Source organism: Mercurialis annua, linkage group LG8 (assembly GCF_937616625.2).
Source record: "Mercurialis annua linkage group LG8, ddMerAnnu1.2, whole genome shotgun sequence".
Lineage (NCBI taxonomy): Eukaryota > Viridiplantae > Streptophyta > Magnoliopsida > Malpighiales > Euphorbiaceae > Mercurialis > Mercurialis annua.
The window spans coordinates 4897505-4912639 of record NC_065577.1 but is presented as its reverse complement, the minus strand read 5'-3'; the positions used below and the strand labels follow the sequence as shown (position 1 = coordinate 4912639).

At 27.6% G+C, this 15135-nt stretch overlaps 1 protein-coding gene across 1 annotated transcript; it reads right to left on the bottom strand.

Moving 5' to 3' along the window:
* Positions 1-1599: 1599 nt before the first annotated feature.
* LOC126662306 (uncharacterized) lies at positions 1600-4897 on the bottom strand. Its single transcript, XM_050356238.2, has 6 exons — positions 4565-4897; positions 3934-4146; positions 2962-3057; positions 2686-2831; positions 2044-2263; positions 1600-1930 (listed from the first exon to the last, which is right to left on the bottom strand). The coding sequence occupies exons 1-6, from the start codon at positions 4697-4699 to the stop codon at positions 1748-1750; spliced, it is 993 nt and encodes a 330-aa protein (XP_050212195.1). The 5' UTR covers positions 4700-4897; the 3' UTR covers positions 1600-1747.
* Between the last annotated feature and the right edge of the window lie 10238 nt (positions 4898-15135).

The window sequence follows — 15135 nt, the reverse complement described above, 5'->3', positions numbered from 1 at the left end:
CAGTTGTGATTTTTCTTCTATCTTCTGATATTCGTCTTCCTCGCATAGCACTCTTTCCTCTGATTTTCTCTCTAAATTGCAAGGCTGCGACTACAACGGCGATGAGTTGCCGATCCATAGGTTGTCGGCGATGGCGGCGGTGATGGGTGTCTAAATCTGCAATAACAGCTCAATCTTATGAAAATGGAACAATCGTCGATTAATGGGTTGTTGATCGATGGTTGTGGCAGTTGAGGGTTTCCCAGAATTTGTGGATTTGTTAGAATTGATGGGTTTGCGGTGTTTGCTGGCAGCGGTGGATCTGATGAAATCAGTGCTGGATTTTTGATTAAAATTGGTAGTTGGTAATTTTGGGAGTCAGTGAGCAGTTGAAGTGGGTATGTAGTTCACTAACGGTTTATTAGTAGTTTACTAAAAAAATTATAAGTTTATTTTAGCGAAGCCATTAATGAAAAAATAGAACCAGAGATAAATTCTCTTTCCTTCTGTTTAGTTTTTTTATTAAAATATCCATATACTAGGCAATTTGGCTCTTTTAAATTCATTGTTAAATTAAAGGCATGGTTTATTATGAATAATACTCTATGGGTTTAAATTTTTTATAAAAACGTTAGTGAACTGTTAATAAATTAAAAATAAATTAATTAAACTGTTAGTAAATTATTAGTGAACCGTTAGTAAACTAATAGTGAAAAATTATTTGTAAGCCGATAGTAAATTAATTAATATTTTATTTTCATTTTGTAATTCAAAAATAAATTTATAAATTTAATAGTAAACTACTAATAAACCGTTAGTGAACTGATAGTAAATTTTTTATTAGAAAATTGTTAGTAAACTGTTAGTAAGCCTACCAAATGTTTTGAAAATAAAAACCGTATTTTTAAAACCTTTTAAAAGTCAAACGTATTTTTCAACTCAGACTGGTCAAACGTATTTTTCAAATTATTTACACACAGTATGGGTATTTTTGAAAAACTCTCTTTTATAAATGGTATATGAGGTGTCTTGAATGAATCTTAATTATAAAACGATAATTTAAATTTTTCACATTCAGATTAATTCTCATTCGAGTTGAGTAGGTCCTTTATAGGAGACAAATTCTAACTTTTAAATTTTAACCGTCTACATATATACATATATATATATATATATAATTTAAAAGCACAACTTCATTTAAGACTAAAAACGCCTTACCAACTTACACATGTTTTTTTCTCAAACAAAAAAATTACACATGTTTAAAAATGAAGTACGAACGTTTTAGATGGTCTTTTTTTATATAATTATTTTTCTTTTCCTATTTTTTTATGTCTTATCGTTTTGTCCTTAAATGAGAATTACTTTAATTTATTCTTTCAAATCAAGTCTCCAATTCACATTTTTTAAATAATAACCCACTTATAAACTTAAAAAAAAATCAATTACCTCCAATTATTTTATTTTATTAATTATTACAAATATTTAATAATATATTTATTTGATAATATACTTTTATAAAAAAATATTTAATATTTATTTTTATCTAATTTTTAGTATTTATATTTTTATTTATTTACATGTTTTTATTTCATATGTATTGAATTTACGTGCAACATATACGCAACCAAGCTCATTTACAAGTAATTAAATCAGTAAAGTACCAACAAGGCTGTTATGTACTTGAAACATTTTTTGTGCACTTCCTTTATTATGATAAGATTTCAAACTCTGAATAATTTGCAAAATCATGAAACAAGCTAATTGGCTAGCTGAACTCTTGCTTGATCAGTCGTTGAGCTCCTTCAACTAGCCTTTTAACTACTTCACCGGCAGGTAGAATTTCATCTATGAGTCCGACTCCTTGACCAGCATACATTGCCATGGTTTCTATGTCACCGGTAGTAGTTACATTCGGAACTGTACCTGCAAATCGACGAATCTCTTTCTCCTGCGCGAAAATAAGAAAAGAAATTCACAATTCCGTCTCCGACAAATATATTTACAACACCTAATGTCTTTTGCCTCTTTTGAACTTATGAAACTACAGAAAGTGATCATCACCTGCCCGTGTATCACAGATCGGCCAATAATAGGTTGGTTAGCCTCATTTTCATGGGCTGGAAGATGTTTCCAATCGTTAAGGAATGGAGTTACTAGAGCACGTTGAGGCGCATTAGGCCATCTAGCGCGACCAAACACATTTGTATACTCCGTATTGTGTAGCTCAATCAACTTCCTCTTGTAAATCGGATGAGCATAGCTTTCCTCGGTCGCAAGAAACCTATACATATTGTTTTGATATGGAGACTGAGCAATTGATTTTTGAGACTCAATTAAACGAAAAAATAGTTCATCTCTATCACAATTTACAGAAAATAAATTCTGTAGTTTTTAGTATGTCAGGTAAATTTTTCATTGTTGGCAGATCAGCAAGCCAAGTTTCTCAGCTATGATGCACATAAACTTATTGAGTTCTATGTTTCAAAGTTCTATGTTTCAAAGTTCTATGTTTCAAAGTAGCGTTCCAGTTTCCGAAATGCTTCTAAAACTCCAAAACTATAATATATATATATATATAATGTATCCTATGAAACTATCTTTTTTCCATTTCCCGTTTCACTGTTTCCATTTTCGTGCTATGTACTTTTTAGAATCTAGAAGACAAATGTTTTTCTTATCTAAGAAAATATTGTTGCTTCATACCTAGTTCCCAGGCAGACACCTTTAGCACCGAGGGCCAGAGCAGCAACATAGCCACGCGCATCTACGATACCGCCTGCTGCAATTACAGGGATATCACGATCACCAACAAGATCTATTACTCTTGGCAACAATGAAATTAGGCCCTCCTGAAGATAGTTTATTGTCACATGAAAAGCATAAATTGCAAGTAGAAAACTCGTTTTAAGTCCATAGAGCGATAATTGAAGTTATAGAGGCTAAAATAAATCTGCAGATGCGACACGCGAGGTTACATACCTGACCAATTACATGGCCCCCAGCTTCACGTCCTTGGACAATGATTGCATCCACACCAACGCTGATTGCCTTTTTCGCATCTTCGATACTCCCAATCTTTGATAAAAACACATAACTAAATTTGTTAGCCACATTAACAAATTCACACCATTTGGCTATCTAGGACCTTTAATATATTTTGCACAGAACCTTGGCAAGTTCTATGCTTTTGGCATTTCACTTTCGTATTTGAAAATGCTTCTAAGACTCCGAAACTTTAAATTTATCATTTATTGGAAAAATGCCCCACTCCATTTACTGTTTCAACATAGGCTTTAATAACAATGTTCAACATCCAATTAATCTAGCCACAATTGAACGTTTAATTCAAAACTGTTGACACAAAAGTTGATACTGTATTAGACTCCAACAGCAGTTCTATTAACATCCAGTTTTTGAATCTCGCCGCATTAACAAATTCACACCTATTGGCTATTGGGTTCTTCAATCTATGTTGTACGGAAACTTCACGAGTCCTATGTTTCTATGTTTCATTTCCGTTTCTGGAAATACTTCTAAAACTCCATAACTTTATATTTAAAACCTATTGAATAAATATTGTCTCCCCATTTATAGTTTCAGTTTTCCCGTTTCCGTGCAACATATAGCATTCAATAACAATGTTGAACATCCAATTTCTGAATGTAACCACCCCAAGAATCTGTAATTCAATACTGTTAAATAATCATTCGACCCAAAAATTTAATCCAGCAACAGTTTATATTATCCGTAACACCACAACAACTACGCGGACCACATCATATCATAACAACATTCATTTACGCACTATGTAGCACAGACACAAATACGGAAAAAAAGGATACAAACGCGGCGAAACAGTGTTATTTTGAATTTACTTTTATGTTAAAATAAGTTTCCGACACGTTTCCGAAACGAAAAACGTTGATGGAATGAAGTGTTCATGCTACTTACTTGAGGAACAACCTTGACACCAGCCTGATGAGCCTGAAAAACAAGCTCCTCCGAACAATCACCCCAATAAACTTGCAAAAATGCAACTTTTTCATCTAATACAGCTTTTAAATTCTGCTCATGAGGAAATGCCAGAATAATACCAACTCCAAAGGGTTTATCAGTTAAGGTTCTTGTTTTTCTTATCAATCCCCTTAGATAATCAGGTGACTCCTATTACAAAAAAATAAACCAAAAATATACAAAAGATCTGAGCTTTATGATTGAATATTCAAAGAATTAGTGAAATAAGCAGGGTAATTAATCCGGATATTGGCTAAATTTTTTCATATTAGTTATTAAATTTTATTTTTTTCTTTTAAATTACTCAACTTTCATTTTAGTTTTTTCGGCCAAAAATGTCTAAAATTTGATATGAGACAGCTGAATTTTATTAATTGCACGTTAAAAATTATCAAACATGCTTAATATTTGTTTGGAAATGCATTTTTAGACTAAATTGGAGTACAATTTTCAGGAAAAAATAAATAAATTCCAAATGTCATCTAAGCATTTTAGGCAGAAAAAAATATTTAATAACCAAAAAAATTTAAGTTAAGTGACTAAAAAAAATAAGCAGAAGAGAAAATACCCAATCGGGAGCTCTGAGAAACCCAAGTCCGCCGGCGTTAGAAACAGCAGCAACAAGCTCCGGCGAGGAAATATCGGGTCCTAATGGTGCCTGTATAATCCCATATTCAATACCCAAAAATCCTCTCCAACCCATTTATGTTTTTCTTCTCTAACTTATTGTAATTTTTGTGGGTTTGATCTGAATTTATAGATGTTGGCAAAAGGAAGTGTAAAATATGATTATTGTAGTGATAAAATTAAATTTGTAAATGACCAACAATAACTTAAATGATTGATTAAGGGAACTACAGTACAATATGCATACATATGCAGTGATGAAGTATGAAACAAATACAAAACCCAAAATTGGCTTTAAATATTGGATTAGCCAATTTGAAGTCCTTTAATTTTATGAAGTTTTGTTTATTTAGTCTCTAAATTTTTATTTGGTGTTATTTCGATTTTTAATTTTATATTTTTTATTTATCTGATTTCTAAACTTCCATTTGGTTTTACATATCCTTAAATTTTAATTTTTTTGCTTTCTCAAGTCCTCAAAATTGTAAAATTAAAGGACCGGATAATAAAAAAACACAAAATTGAGAGATCAGATAAAAAATAATGTAAAATTAAGAGACTAGATAAATTCAAATGAAAATTTATAAATCAGATAAATAAAAAAACATAAAATTAAAAGATCAGATAAGCCCAAATAAAAGTTTAGGGACCAGATAAACAAAACTCGTAAAGTTGAGGGATTATAAAATAGATTAATCCTAAAATATTAATATAAAAATGTTAAAAACATTATAATTTATGAAGTAATATAAATTTATTCTAATATTGTAGCGTGGCTTAAAATATTGATATTAAAGATATATATTTTTTATATTTTTTATTTTTATATATTTTTTGTGTTAGAATTAAGTTTTTTATGAATCACATATGACATTTTAATATTTTATTATGTTTGGCTGAATTGATGTCTTTTATTATAAAATTTATTCTCAATAATCACACATAAAAACAATGCAAATTTATTTCTCTTTTTATAACATTAATTTATATTACAAATTTCTTGTACAACTTTTTATGCTAAATAGTATTTAAAAATTCCAATTATATATAGAGCGTATATATAGAAATAAACAATTTTAAAAAATAAAATGCTTTATAATCCACCTATTTAACCAACTCTTTTAACATACCTTATGTGGCAAGCTTTTCATTTGTCTAATTTCCTACCAAAAATGTATATCTCAAAAAATAAAATTTAATCAATCCACTTTTTAACTGCCACGTCAAGCGGTACAAACATTACTCTTTAAAAAATTGATTTAAAACAATTTAACTATAATTTTTAAAAAATAGTTTGTCCAAACGTTCGCACACATCCTATGTAATATTGAGTTGGATCCGAAATATTGTATGTAGGCCGCAAATTTCATGGGAAAATTACTCTCTATATCTCATTTTTTACAAATTTGAAAAAATTGTCCTTTTATCTCTAATCTATTAATGAGTTAGATTACCAATAATCTATTAATAAACTATCAAAAAAGGGGTATTAAAAAATTAAAAAACAAGGTATTTTTGAGAAAAGTCTAAATATCATTAGTTGTGACATATGCCAGCCCAAAGTTTTGAGTATACTGGACTATAATTCAAGCCCAAATGTTTCTCCAAATAAGGCTCTGAAGAAGCAAAAGTCCGGCCTATATGAAGCTCATGATCATTTTTGTCATGTGTTGAACTCTGGCAACCGCATTATTATGGATGAGTTGGTGGTGGCTGAAAAAGGTGGCGGTTTCCGATTTGATGGTTTGATTTAGTTGAGTGAAATAAAGGTTTATGTTTGATTTTTTTGGATGGATGATTTATGTTTTATTTGGTTGGATGGATGATTTTAAATTTGATCGGATTGGATTGATTTTTTTAATAGATTTTAAAAGTATTTTGGTTACTTTTGGGGCAAAAAGGGTTTACCGGCCCAATTAGCAAATTTTAGAAAAAATTTAGAGTTTTGTGATAGGAAACCCTAGATGAGATGTCATGAGTAATTATTAACACATTTTATCGATTGTGCTTAAAAAGATAAACAAATAAAAATATTTTTTTGACAATAACCTTGAATTCAACAATCACAAACTAACAGCTTCCGAATGCATCAAATATTAATTCTTTTGTTAATTTATGTTGTTTATGTTTATTAGCAACTAAAACATCCGTCAAAAATACTCAAAACATTGCCTCACCAACCGTCAAAATTACTGTCTTTTTTGTAAACCTTGAAATTTGTGGATGATTTTTGCACAAGTATCAACCATTTATAGAATGCAAAAGACAAAGCTTAAGAGCAACACTTGTAAGTTGTAATATTTGTTAAAATACAACTTATGAATAATATGTATATAATTCGATTTTAGTTTTAATTTTATTTTACGGCTTGATTTGGTTAGTATGGTTATCAATCTATATTTCTATTTTCAATCTATATCATACCAAATAAAAATAAGTGTATGATTCAATATGAGAAAAAAAAATCAGTGATCAATAAATATATATTAATTCTATATACTTAACTTCGATATACAATTCGAACTTGGAGATTTTTATAATCCGTGTACAACCTTAAAGTAAGATCATGACATACATTAATCGCAAGAGTAAAGCATTATGTCATTATGTGCAAAGACGGAACTACCGTTAGGTTAATGATAAATTTCAGCCTGAAAAAAAAAATAGAAGTAGAGTTCGTAGTGAATTTAGGATTAGAATGAGATTAAGTTTGGACTGTCGAAAAATTAAACCCGAGTTGGAGAAAATAAATTCTATCCGCCACTGAATTTATATGGTAAGATACACATATACAATTAATGCTGGTACCAAAATTTATGTTTTCCCACTTTAATTGAATTATAGGTCCCTTTGAAATTGCCTTGTTGGTGCAACAATGTCCAAAGGGTACTCTTGGCTGATTTTGATAATCATAATGTAAAATTTTCTTAGTACATTTTGGCTATTTTGTTAAAATTATGGGAACCTTATTTGACACACTAAAATTGGAATGTGATAACTATTATTTCTTTATTCTAACTTACTCCAATGTCAGCAAGCTATAAAAAGCTGAACAACAATTGTAATCATATCCAAAGTAAATTTAACATTCATGAGTGAAATAATTGAATATGACTAGTTAAATCAAGCCATGATTTTGAGTAGGGCATATATCTCCAATTTTCATTCTCAAATAATCAAATATATTCCTAGAAGGGTTATTGAATTTAAAATGCGAATAAATATATTTTATTTTATTTTAAAATACTTGAATAAAATAAATAAAAGTTTTTAATCAAACTCTAAAATTTTATGATTTTAAATATTCGTAAATTATTAAATACTCCTTGTATTCCACTACTTAAAGTTTCTTTAACTCACATTATAAACACTAAATTATTAACACATCATAAGTAACATCATTTAGTATTGTATAGTAAAGATACTACTTAATTAAAAAAAATTAATTATAATATTTCTCTACAAATTAATTCATTTTATTTATATAATTAATTTTAATACATATTTATCCTAAAAAAAGATGGCAAAATTGCCGGAAAATAAATTTGGGCAACAAAATATAAAAATGGAAAAGGTAATGATTTGTTTTGTAACGTTTTGAATATTGAGATTAAATCGCTATAAAGTTGAAACGTTTGTATTTATTTTGTTAATACCTCTAATTTTATTATCTGTAACACCCGTTAATACGCATAAAACATAAATAATTGATAAATGAATATAAAGTGGATTATCTTTTTATTAAAATAAGAGGGAGAAATTAAAATTAATACTCCCCCCGTCCCAATAGAGTTGTCCACTTTGTCTTTATCACACAGTTTAAGAAAAGCAATTGTTATTTATGGGTTTTATAAAATTTTCCTTAATTTTTTTATTATACCCCTATTTAATATAGGGTCCACTTGCAATTTACTTTCAATTTACTCATTAGTGCATTTTAAATAGGGGTATAATAGTAAAATCGAGTGTAAAAGTTAGTTATCTTATAAAAGTGGACAAGAATTTTTGGATAACATTTTTTCTCAAATTGGACAACTCTATTGCGACGGAGGGAGTAGTTTTTATGGTGAATCATAATACATCTCCTACTAGGCTAAACCTGGGGAGATGATACTAGTAGTTTATATCGAATATGCTGCGAGTGGACATTACAAATAGTAGTTGATGAAATATATAAATATGCAAACATCAAGTTGGTAGGTGTAATTGATAAATTAATACACAAAATGTGCTGGATAGCATTCACTGTTATAGGAAAACACAACACCAAATTATATTTTTGGATTTAAGATAAGCTCTCTAAGAACATCATTAGGGTATTAAAATTCGATTGTTTTTGGTAATGGTGTCTGCTAGTAAAAGAAAATAGCATTATATGCCCTCAAACTGGCCTAGCTAATGAGTCTTAGGTACAGCTGCAATTGAAGATGTGGAGTGATATAATTAATCTGATTTATTTTTATTAGACTGATTTCATAAATAAATTTATCAATGCAACCAATTAAATACTCCCTTCGTCCCACTCTAATTGACAAAATATGAAATTTTTGATGTCCCATTCTAATTGACAAAACTAACATAACTATAATTTTTTCCTTTAGTTTTCCATTTTTACCCTCATTTAAAATCATGTCTTTTATAGAAAAATGGTAAATATTTAATGAAAATTTGATTAATATAATAATAGCATTAATTAGCTTTATTATCAATAGAAGGGTATACAAATAATTCTTTATGTCATTTATTAGTTTGTATTGGTTATTATAATTTAGTTATTTTGTCGATTAGAGTGGGACGGAGAGAGTATAATATATAAAATACTATAATTTTACTAAGTTTGATTTCTGATTGATTTTATGAATCAAATATGAATCAAAAGTAGATGGAAAAAAAATCTAATCCTCAATTTCTAACTAGCTTTTAAAACAATATCCATTCAATAAATTGTTCTTTCTGATTCATAATACTTATCAATTTGTAAAATCAATCTATAGTTGTCTTATAATACCCAGATGACATGTTATTATTATTTTTTATATTTACCCCTTACTGAATCATTGAAAAATATTAAAACATAAACAGAAAATAATAATTACAAATGTTAATATGCTTTAAGCAGGAGTTAATTTCATAAAAATGCTTACAAATTCAAATTTAATTATTCGTTTCTTAATTATGTGTTAGAAAAGATAAGTAACAAGTATTATGAACTGAAATAAATATTAAGAAGTTGTAGAGCCTCCATCCAAAGGATAATTTATACTATCCGTCTATGAGACATCGTTTTTTTTGGCAAAAGGGCTGAAAAACTATCCATCTTTTATTTTTTTTCAATAGCAGCCAGACCTTATAATTTTTTCAATAGCACCCTATTTCGTATTTTTCGGATTCAATAGCACCCTAAAGCATTAAATTGAACTTTTTTCATTTGATTAATATAAAAAAAAAATCCTTCATATATATCATAAGTTCTAAATATTCTACAATATTTTAAATCATACATAAACGCCCTCTTCTTCACAAGATAAAAAAAATATGAATAAATATTTAATGAAATTAGACTCGTAGCCGAATCCGGAGACGAGCTGCTGGTCTTCCATGGAGGAAGACCAACAGCCGCTGGGAAGACCAGTAGCTCGCTGGTCTTCCTCCATGGAAGACCAGCAGCTCTGTTCTTCCATGAGACGAGCTGCTCGTCTTCCTCCAGAGCGGGTTCAGTTTTTTTAAATTTTAAATTAAATTATTAATATATATTTATTTATTTATTGGATTTATTTGAAAGGTTTTTAAATTAAGGGACTTATTTGAAATTGTCCAAGTAAAAAAAGTATAAAATGACCCTTAAATTTAATTGTTTTAAAAAGTTTAATTCTTATAATTATAAAATTATCTTTTTAAAAAAAAAAATTAGGGTGCTATTGAAATCGAAAATTACGAAATAGGGTGTTATTGAAAAAATTATAAGGTGAAGGTGCTATTGAAAGGTGGGTAGTTTTTCAGACCTTTTGCCTTTTTTTCAACAATTTTGAATTTTTATTTTATTTTATTTTTTTATTTGATAATTTGTGTTGATGTCGATATATATTCGCCATTTTAGTTAATTTTATGACATTAAGTTAGTCCTATATAAATGCCTAATTTTTTTATTTCTATCAGGCGACGTCATGTGACAGTTTTAGGTGTTCGTATAGAACTCCAATTGACACGTCATGTTCAATAAAAATGAAAAATGAGTAAAAATATATTTAAGTTAGTAAATATAAAATTAAAGACAGTTAGAATATAGATTAAAATTTTAAGACGGATTTGAGGGAAAAAAACTAATAATTCATATACAATTTGTGAAAATTATCCCTCTTCAAGCATATTCTAGTTCTAATCTAAATGAAATTCATGCTTGTTTTTTGGAGTTGTCTTTACATTCTGTTATAACAAGAAGTGTACATTAAAATCAAATTGAAATTTAACTGTTTTTAAAAGCAAATCAACACATATTTACAAAAGTTGAAATTAGCTCAAACTAAATTCAACTAAATTATCCAGTTCAGTTTGATTCAATTGATATATTTTTAAGCTAAACTGAACTTAATTTAGTTAGATTTTTGTACTCCTAATTATAAGAATTCATCAAGAAATCCAAAAAAGACAATCATGATGATCTATCTAACTCCATGTAAGCCCCATATCCTTGTAGTCTTTGCTAATTATTTTTGGATTGAATTTGTCAAATTTGTGTTGTAAGGTATGGACTAACCCTAGAGCTTGCTTTTCACTCAAAAGACTAATAATGATAAAGCCTGTCCAAGGCAACAAAATGCCAAAATGGTGTGACTTAAAGTTCAAACAAATTGGCTCCATTTGGACTCATCTAAGTGCTACTTTGTGGTTGGAAAATAACTATATAGTATATCATTAGTATATATTACTAATATTTGATTTTGGTTTTGATTTTATTGCCTATTTTAGAACTACTTGCGTTGGCCATAAAATATTTTCATTCATCATGCATAAGATTTGATAAAATCTCATGCATGCTTGCAAATATTTGAAAAGTAAAAATGTTTGTTTGAAACTCACATCGAGATAATAAGATTGAAAAAAGGGAACTACTAAATCCAAAGTCATTTTTGTATTCTTGTTATTGCTTTATACAAAAGCAAAATCATTATATGGAAAAAATAAAGATGTAGTCATCCAAAAAAGAATTATATCTTTTCACCTTTTTAGAATATATACAATCAAATTTTTTAATCGTAATAATTTTATTTCAATTTAAAATATCAACAATAATTTCTCTAATATCATCAATTATTCAATTTAAAATGCATTTTTAGTATTTTACTGATAAGTTAAAAAGGAATTTTCGTATGCATTTAAAAAAAATCATAATTTCACAACCATAGTTTATGTGTATGTATGAATTCTTTTCGGGCTTAACCTATTCCCAAATTCATGTACTTTTTATTTTTTGTTTACACGATCCCTAGTCTACTTTGCTTTTTTAATTAGTTCTTATAATTTTCATTTTTTATTTACTTGATCCCTCTGCAATTAAATTTTCCAGTGTTTTAATCTTTAAATGGTAGATTAGGGATGAAGTAAAATAAAAAATGGAACTTTAAAAATGACTAATTAACCAATGTGCTATAGTTCAAACTGTTAGGTCGTGGGTTCGATTTCTTCTGCAAGCGCTCCCTCTCCTCAAATTATCAAAAAAAAAATGACTAATTAAACAAAAACATAAATATAAAAACTCCGTAAATAAAAAGTGAAAAGTATAGAGACCAACTAAAAAAAATAGATCAAGGACCAAACAAACAAACAAAAAATACAGAAAACTAAGGATGAGTTATGCCTTCTTTTTAACATTAAAGTCATAATCAATAATAAGGCAAAACACACTTTTATTTGGCGGAACACATCGTAAAGTAGTGACTTTAATTATTATAAAAAATCACTCGCTTGAATAAACTCAACATCTCTACCTCTTAAAATGGAAAAAAAAATATTTAAATTGGGAGTTTCAGATTCATAAACTTTCATCTCATACCGTATTTAAAAAAGAAGATCCACCTAAGCTAGATCTTGTTCTACAATTTGCTTATTCAACATAATATTGGGCATGAGTTGTACTCAATCAAATTCTGACCTCAAAATTTTTAATAGACAAGTTAAAATCAAGGACCCATTTATAGGACCCAAGTTGAAATATGCCTTTGCCAATTCAAAATGACAAGTCGGCTGGCTTCATAATTTATTGGTCTTTACTTTTCAATGTGACTATATAGCATTTCTTTTTCCAAAAAGTATTTATTGTTTTATTATGTACATTTCGTCAATTGGTCTGCCTAAAATAATTATTGTCAATTTGGTTATTTGAGTGGGATTCACAAGTTAGAACAAGATGTGATACTTGCTTCCATTATTGCACTACTTGAAAAAAAAATTATATACATTATATTAAACTTTATTTTAAGAAAAACAATTTATTTACATTGTAGTAAACCTTATTTTATAGAAAACGTCCATTTTTTTTATCGTAAAAAAAAGTAGATGAGAGACTATATTTCCCTAAGAAAGAATTAAGAGGTTATTTTACGGATTGACGGCAAGCTTTGGTGATATATATATATTACCTTTGATAATTTGTTATATGGTAAACGATAAGTAGATTATTACATCTACAAGGTGTGGAAGGTAAAAACCAAGAAGTTATAAAGCCGGGAAACCAAAGAAATATTAAATTCTATAAAAAAAAAGCAAAAGATACAAAAAAACCATCGAGTTTTTTCAGTTGGTACAAATAGCCCATTGTACTAAAAAAGTACATATAACCACCTGAACTCGATTTTTTGGTACAAATAACCCACTGCCGTTAACAAAATTTTAACTCCGTTAAGTTTATAAATACGAGGTACAAAAAAACCATCATACTTTTTAAAACGGACAAATATAACCCTATAAAACATTAAACCTTATATTTATTTTTTAGACAATTATATAATTACCTTAATAAAGGTATATATTCATTATAATTTTATAAAATACCATGTAAATTACATACATAGCATTTGAAACATAAAATTATTTTTCAATCAATAATAACATATAGAAATTATTAATTCTTATACATTCTTTAAAATATCTATATATATATATATATATATATATATATATATATATATATATATATACTGAAATATTATAAATATATAATAATATTATTATTACTACTACTACTACTAATAATAATAATAATAATAATAATAAACTGCAGCTATTTTAATAAAAATATTATATAATAACCAACGAGTTGTTGCTCAAATGGTATAAGCATTTGACAACAAAACTGTCAAGATCGTGGATTCAATTCTTTTCACAAACGCTCATCCTCCCTCAATTATAAAGAAATACTATATAATATTAAATTTACATATAACTAGTATGTTAATATATATAATGATAATTATATTTAAATTTAAATTTAGAAATATTTTAGTACAAATATAAATATATTTTAAAATTTACATATGATTAGTTTTTTTTAATAAACATCTCATATTATAATTTTTAAAATTTAGTACTTATACTTCCATGTGTGCGCGCGTGCGTGTATGCATAAAAATATTTTTCAATCAATGTTAAATATAAATTATAAAGTTTACATATTTTTTAAAATACAAATATAAAATATAATATATATATATATATATATATATATATATATTATATTTTTAGAATTTAATATTATTATACATTTATAATATATTAGTATATAAATAGGTATTTTAAGAATGTGTAAAAATTATTAATATATATAAGACATTAGTGAATGAAATTTTTTTTATTTCAAATATTATATATATAATTTATATGGTATTTTCTAAAATTATAATGAATATATACCTTTATTAAGGTAATAATATAATTATCTAAAAAATTAAATATAAGGTTTAATGTTTTATAGGGTTATATTTGTCCGTTTTAAAAAGTATGATGGTTATTTTGTACCTCATACTTATAAACTTAACGGAGTTAAGATTTTATTTACGGCAGTGGGTTATTTGTACCAAAAAAATCGAGTTCAGGTGGTTATATGTACTTTTTTTTAGTACAATAGGCTATTTGTACCACGAAAAAAATTCGATGGTTTTTTTGTACCTTCTGCCTAAAAAAAACTCCTATAACATCATTATCATCATAGACAAAATGTGATATTTGTAATGAATAACACTCTTATGAATAGAAATAAAAACTAAATCCGAGTAGTATGTTGTCTTGCTGCTATACAACTTTTTTGCTCCGAGCTTTCTAAACCTCCTAAACACTAAAACATCAAATTGTTTCTCAAAGATCCATGAACTTTGAATTTTCATACATTAAAAATAAAATCATTGTAAATCAAGCGGAAAAGACCAAACGGAAACCTTTAACAGAGATCAAAGATGATGCATGCACTGTGATGGTTTGATGCCTCCATCTCTGCTGCTCTTATAGCCGCCTTGTTGTTGC

Excerpts from the sequence above, each read along its gene's own strand:
- LOC126662306 (XM_050356238.2), bottom strand. The coding sequence starts at position 4,699 with ATGGGTTGGAGAGGATTTTTGGGTATTGAATATGGGATTATACAGGCA. Across the intron at positions 2,264-2,685 it reads GGTGTCTGCCTGGGAACTAG|GTTTCTTGCGACCGAGGAAA; the intron begins GTATGAAGCAAC and ends CAATATGTATAG. Across the intron at positions 1,931-2,043 it reads GATCTGTGATACACGGGCAG|GAGAAAGAGATTCGTCGATT; the intron begins GTGATGATCACT and ends ATTTTCGCGCAG.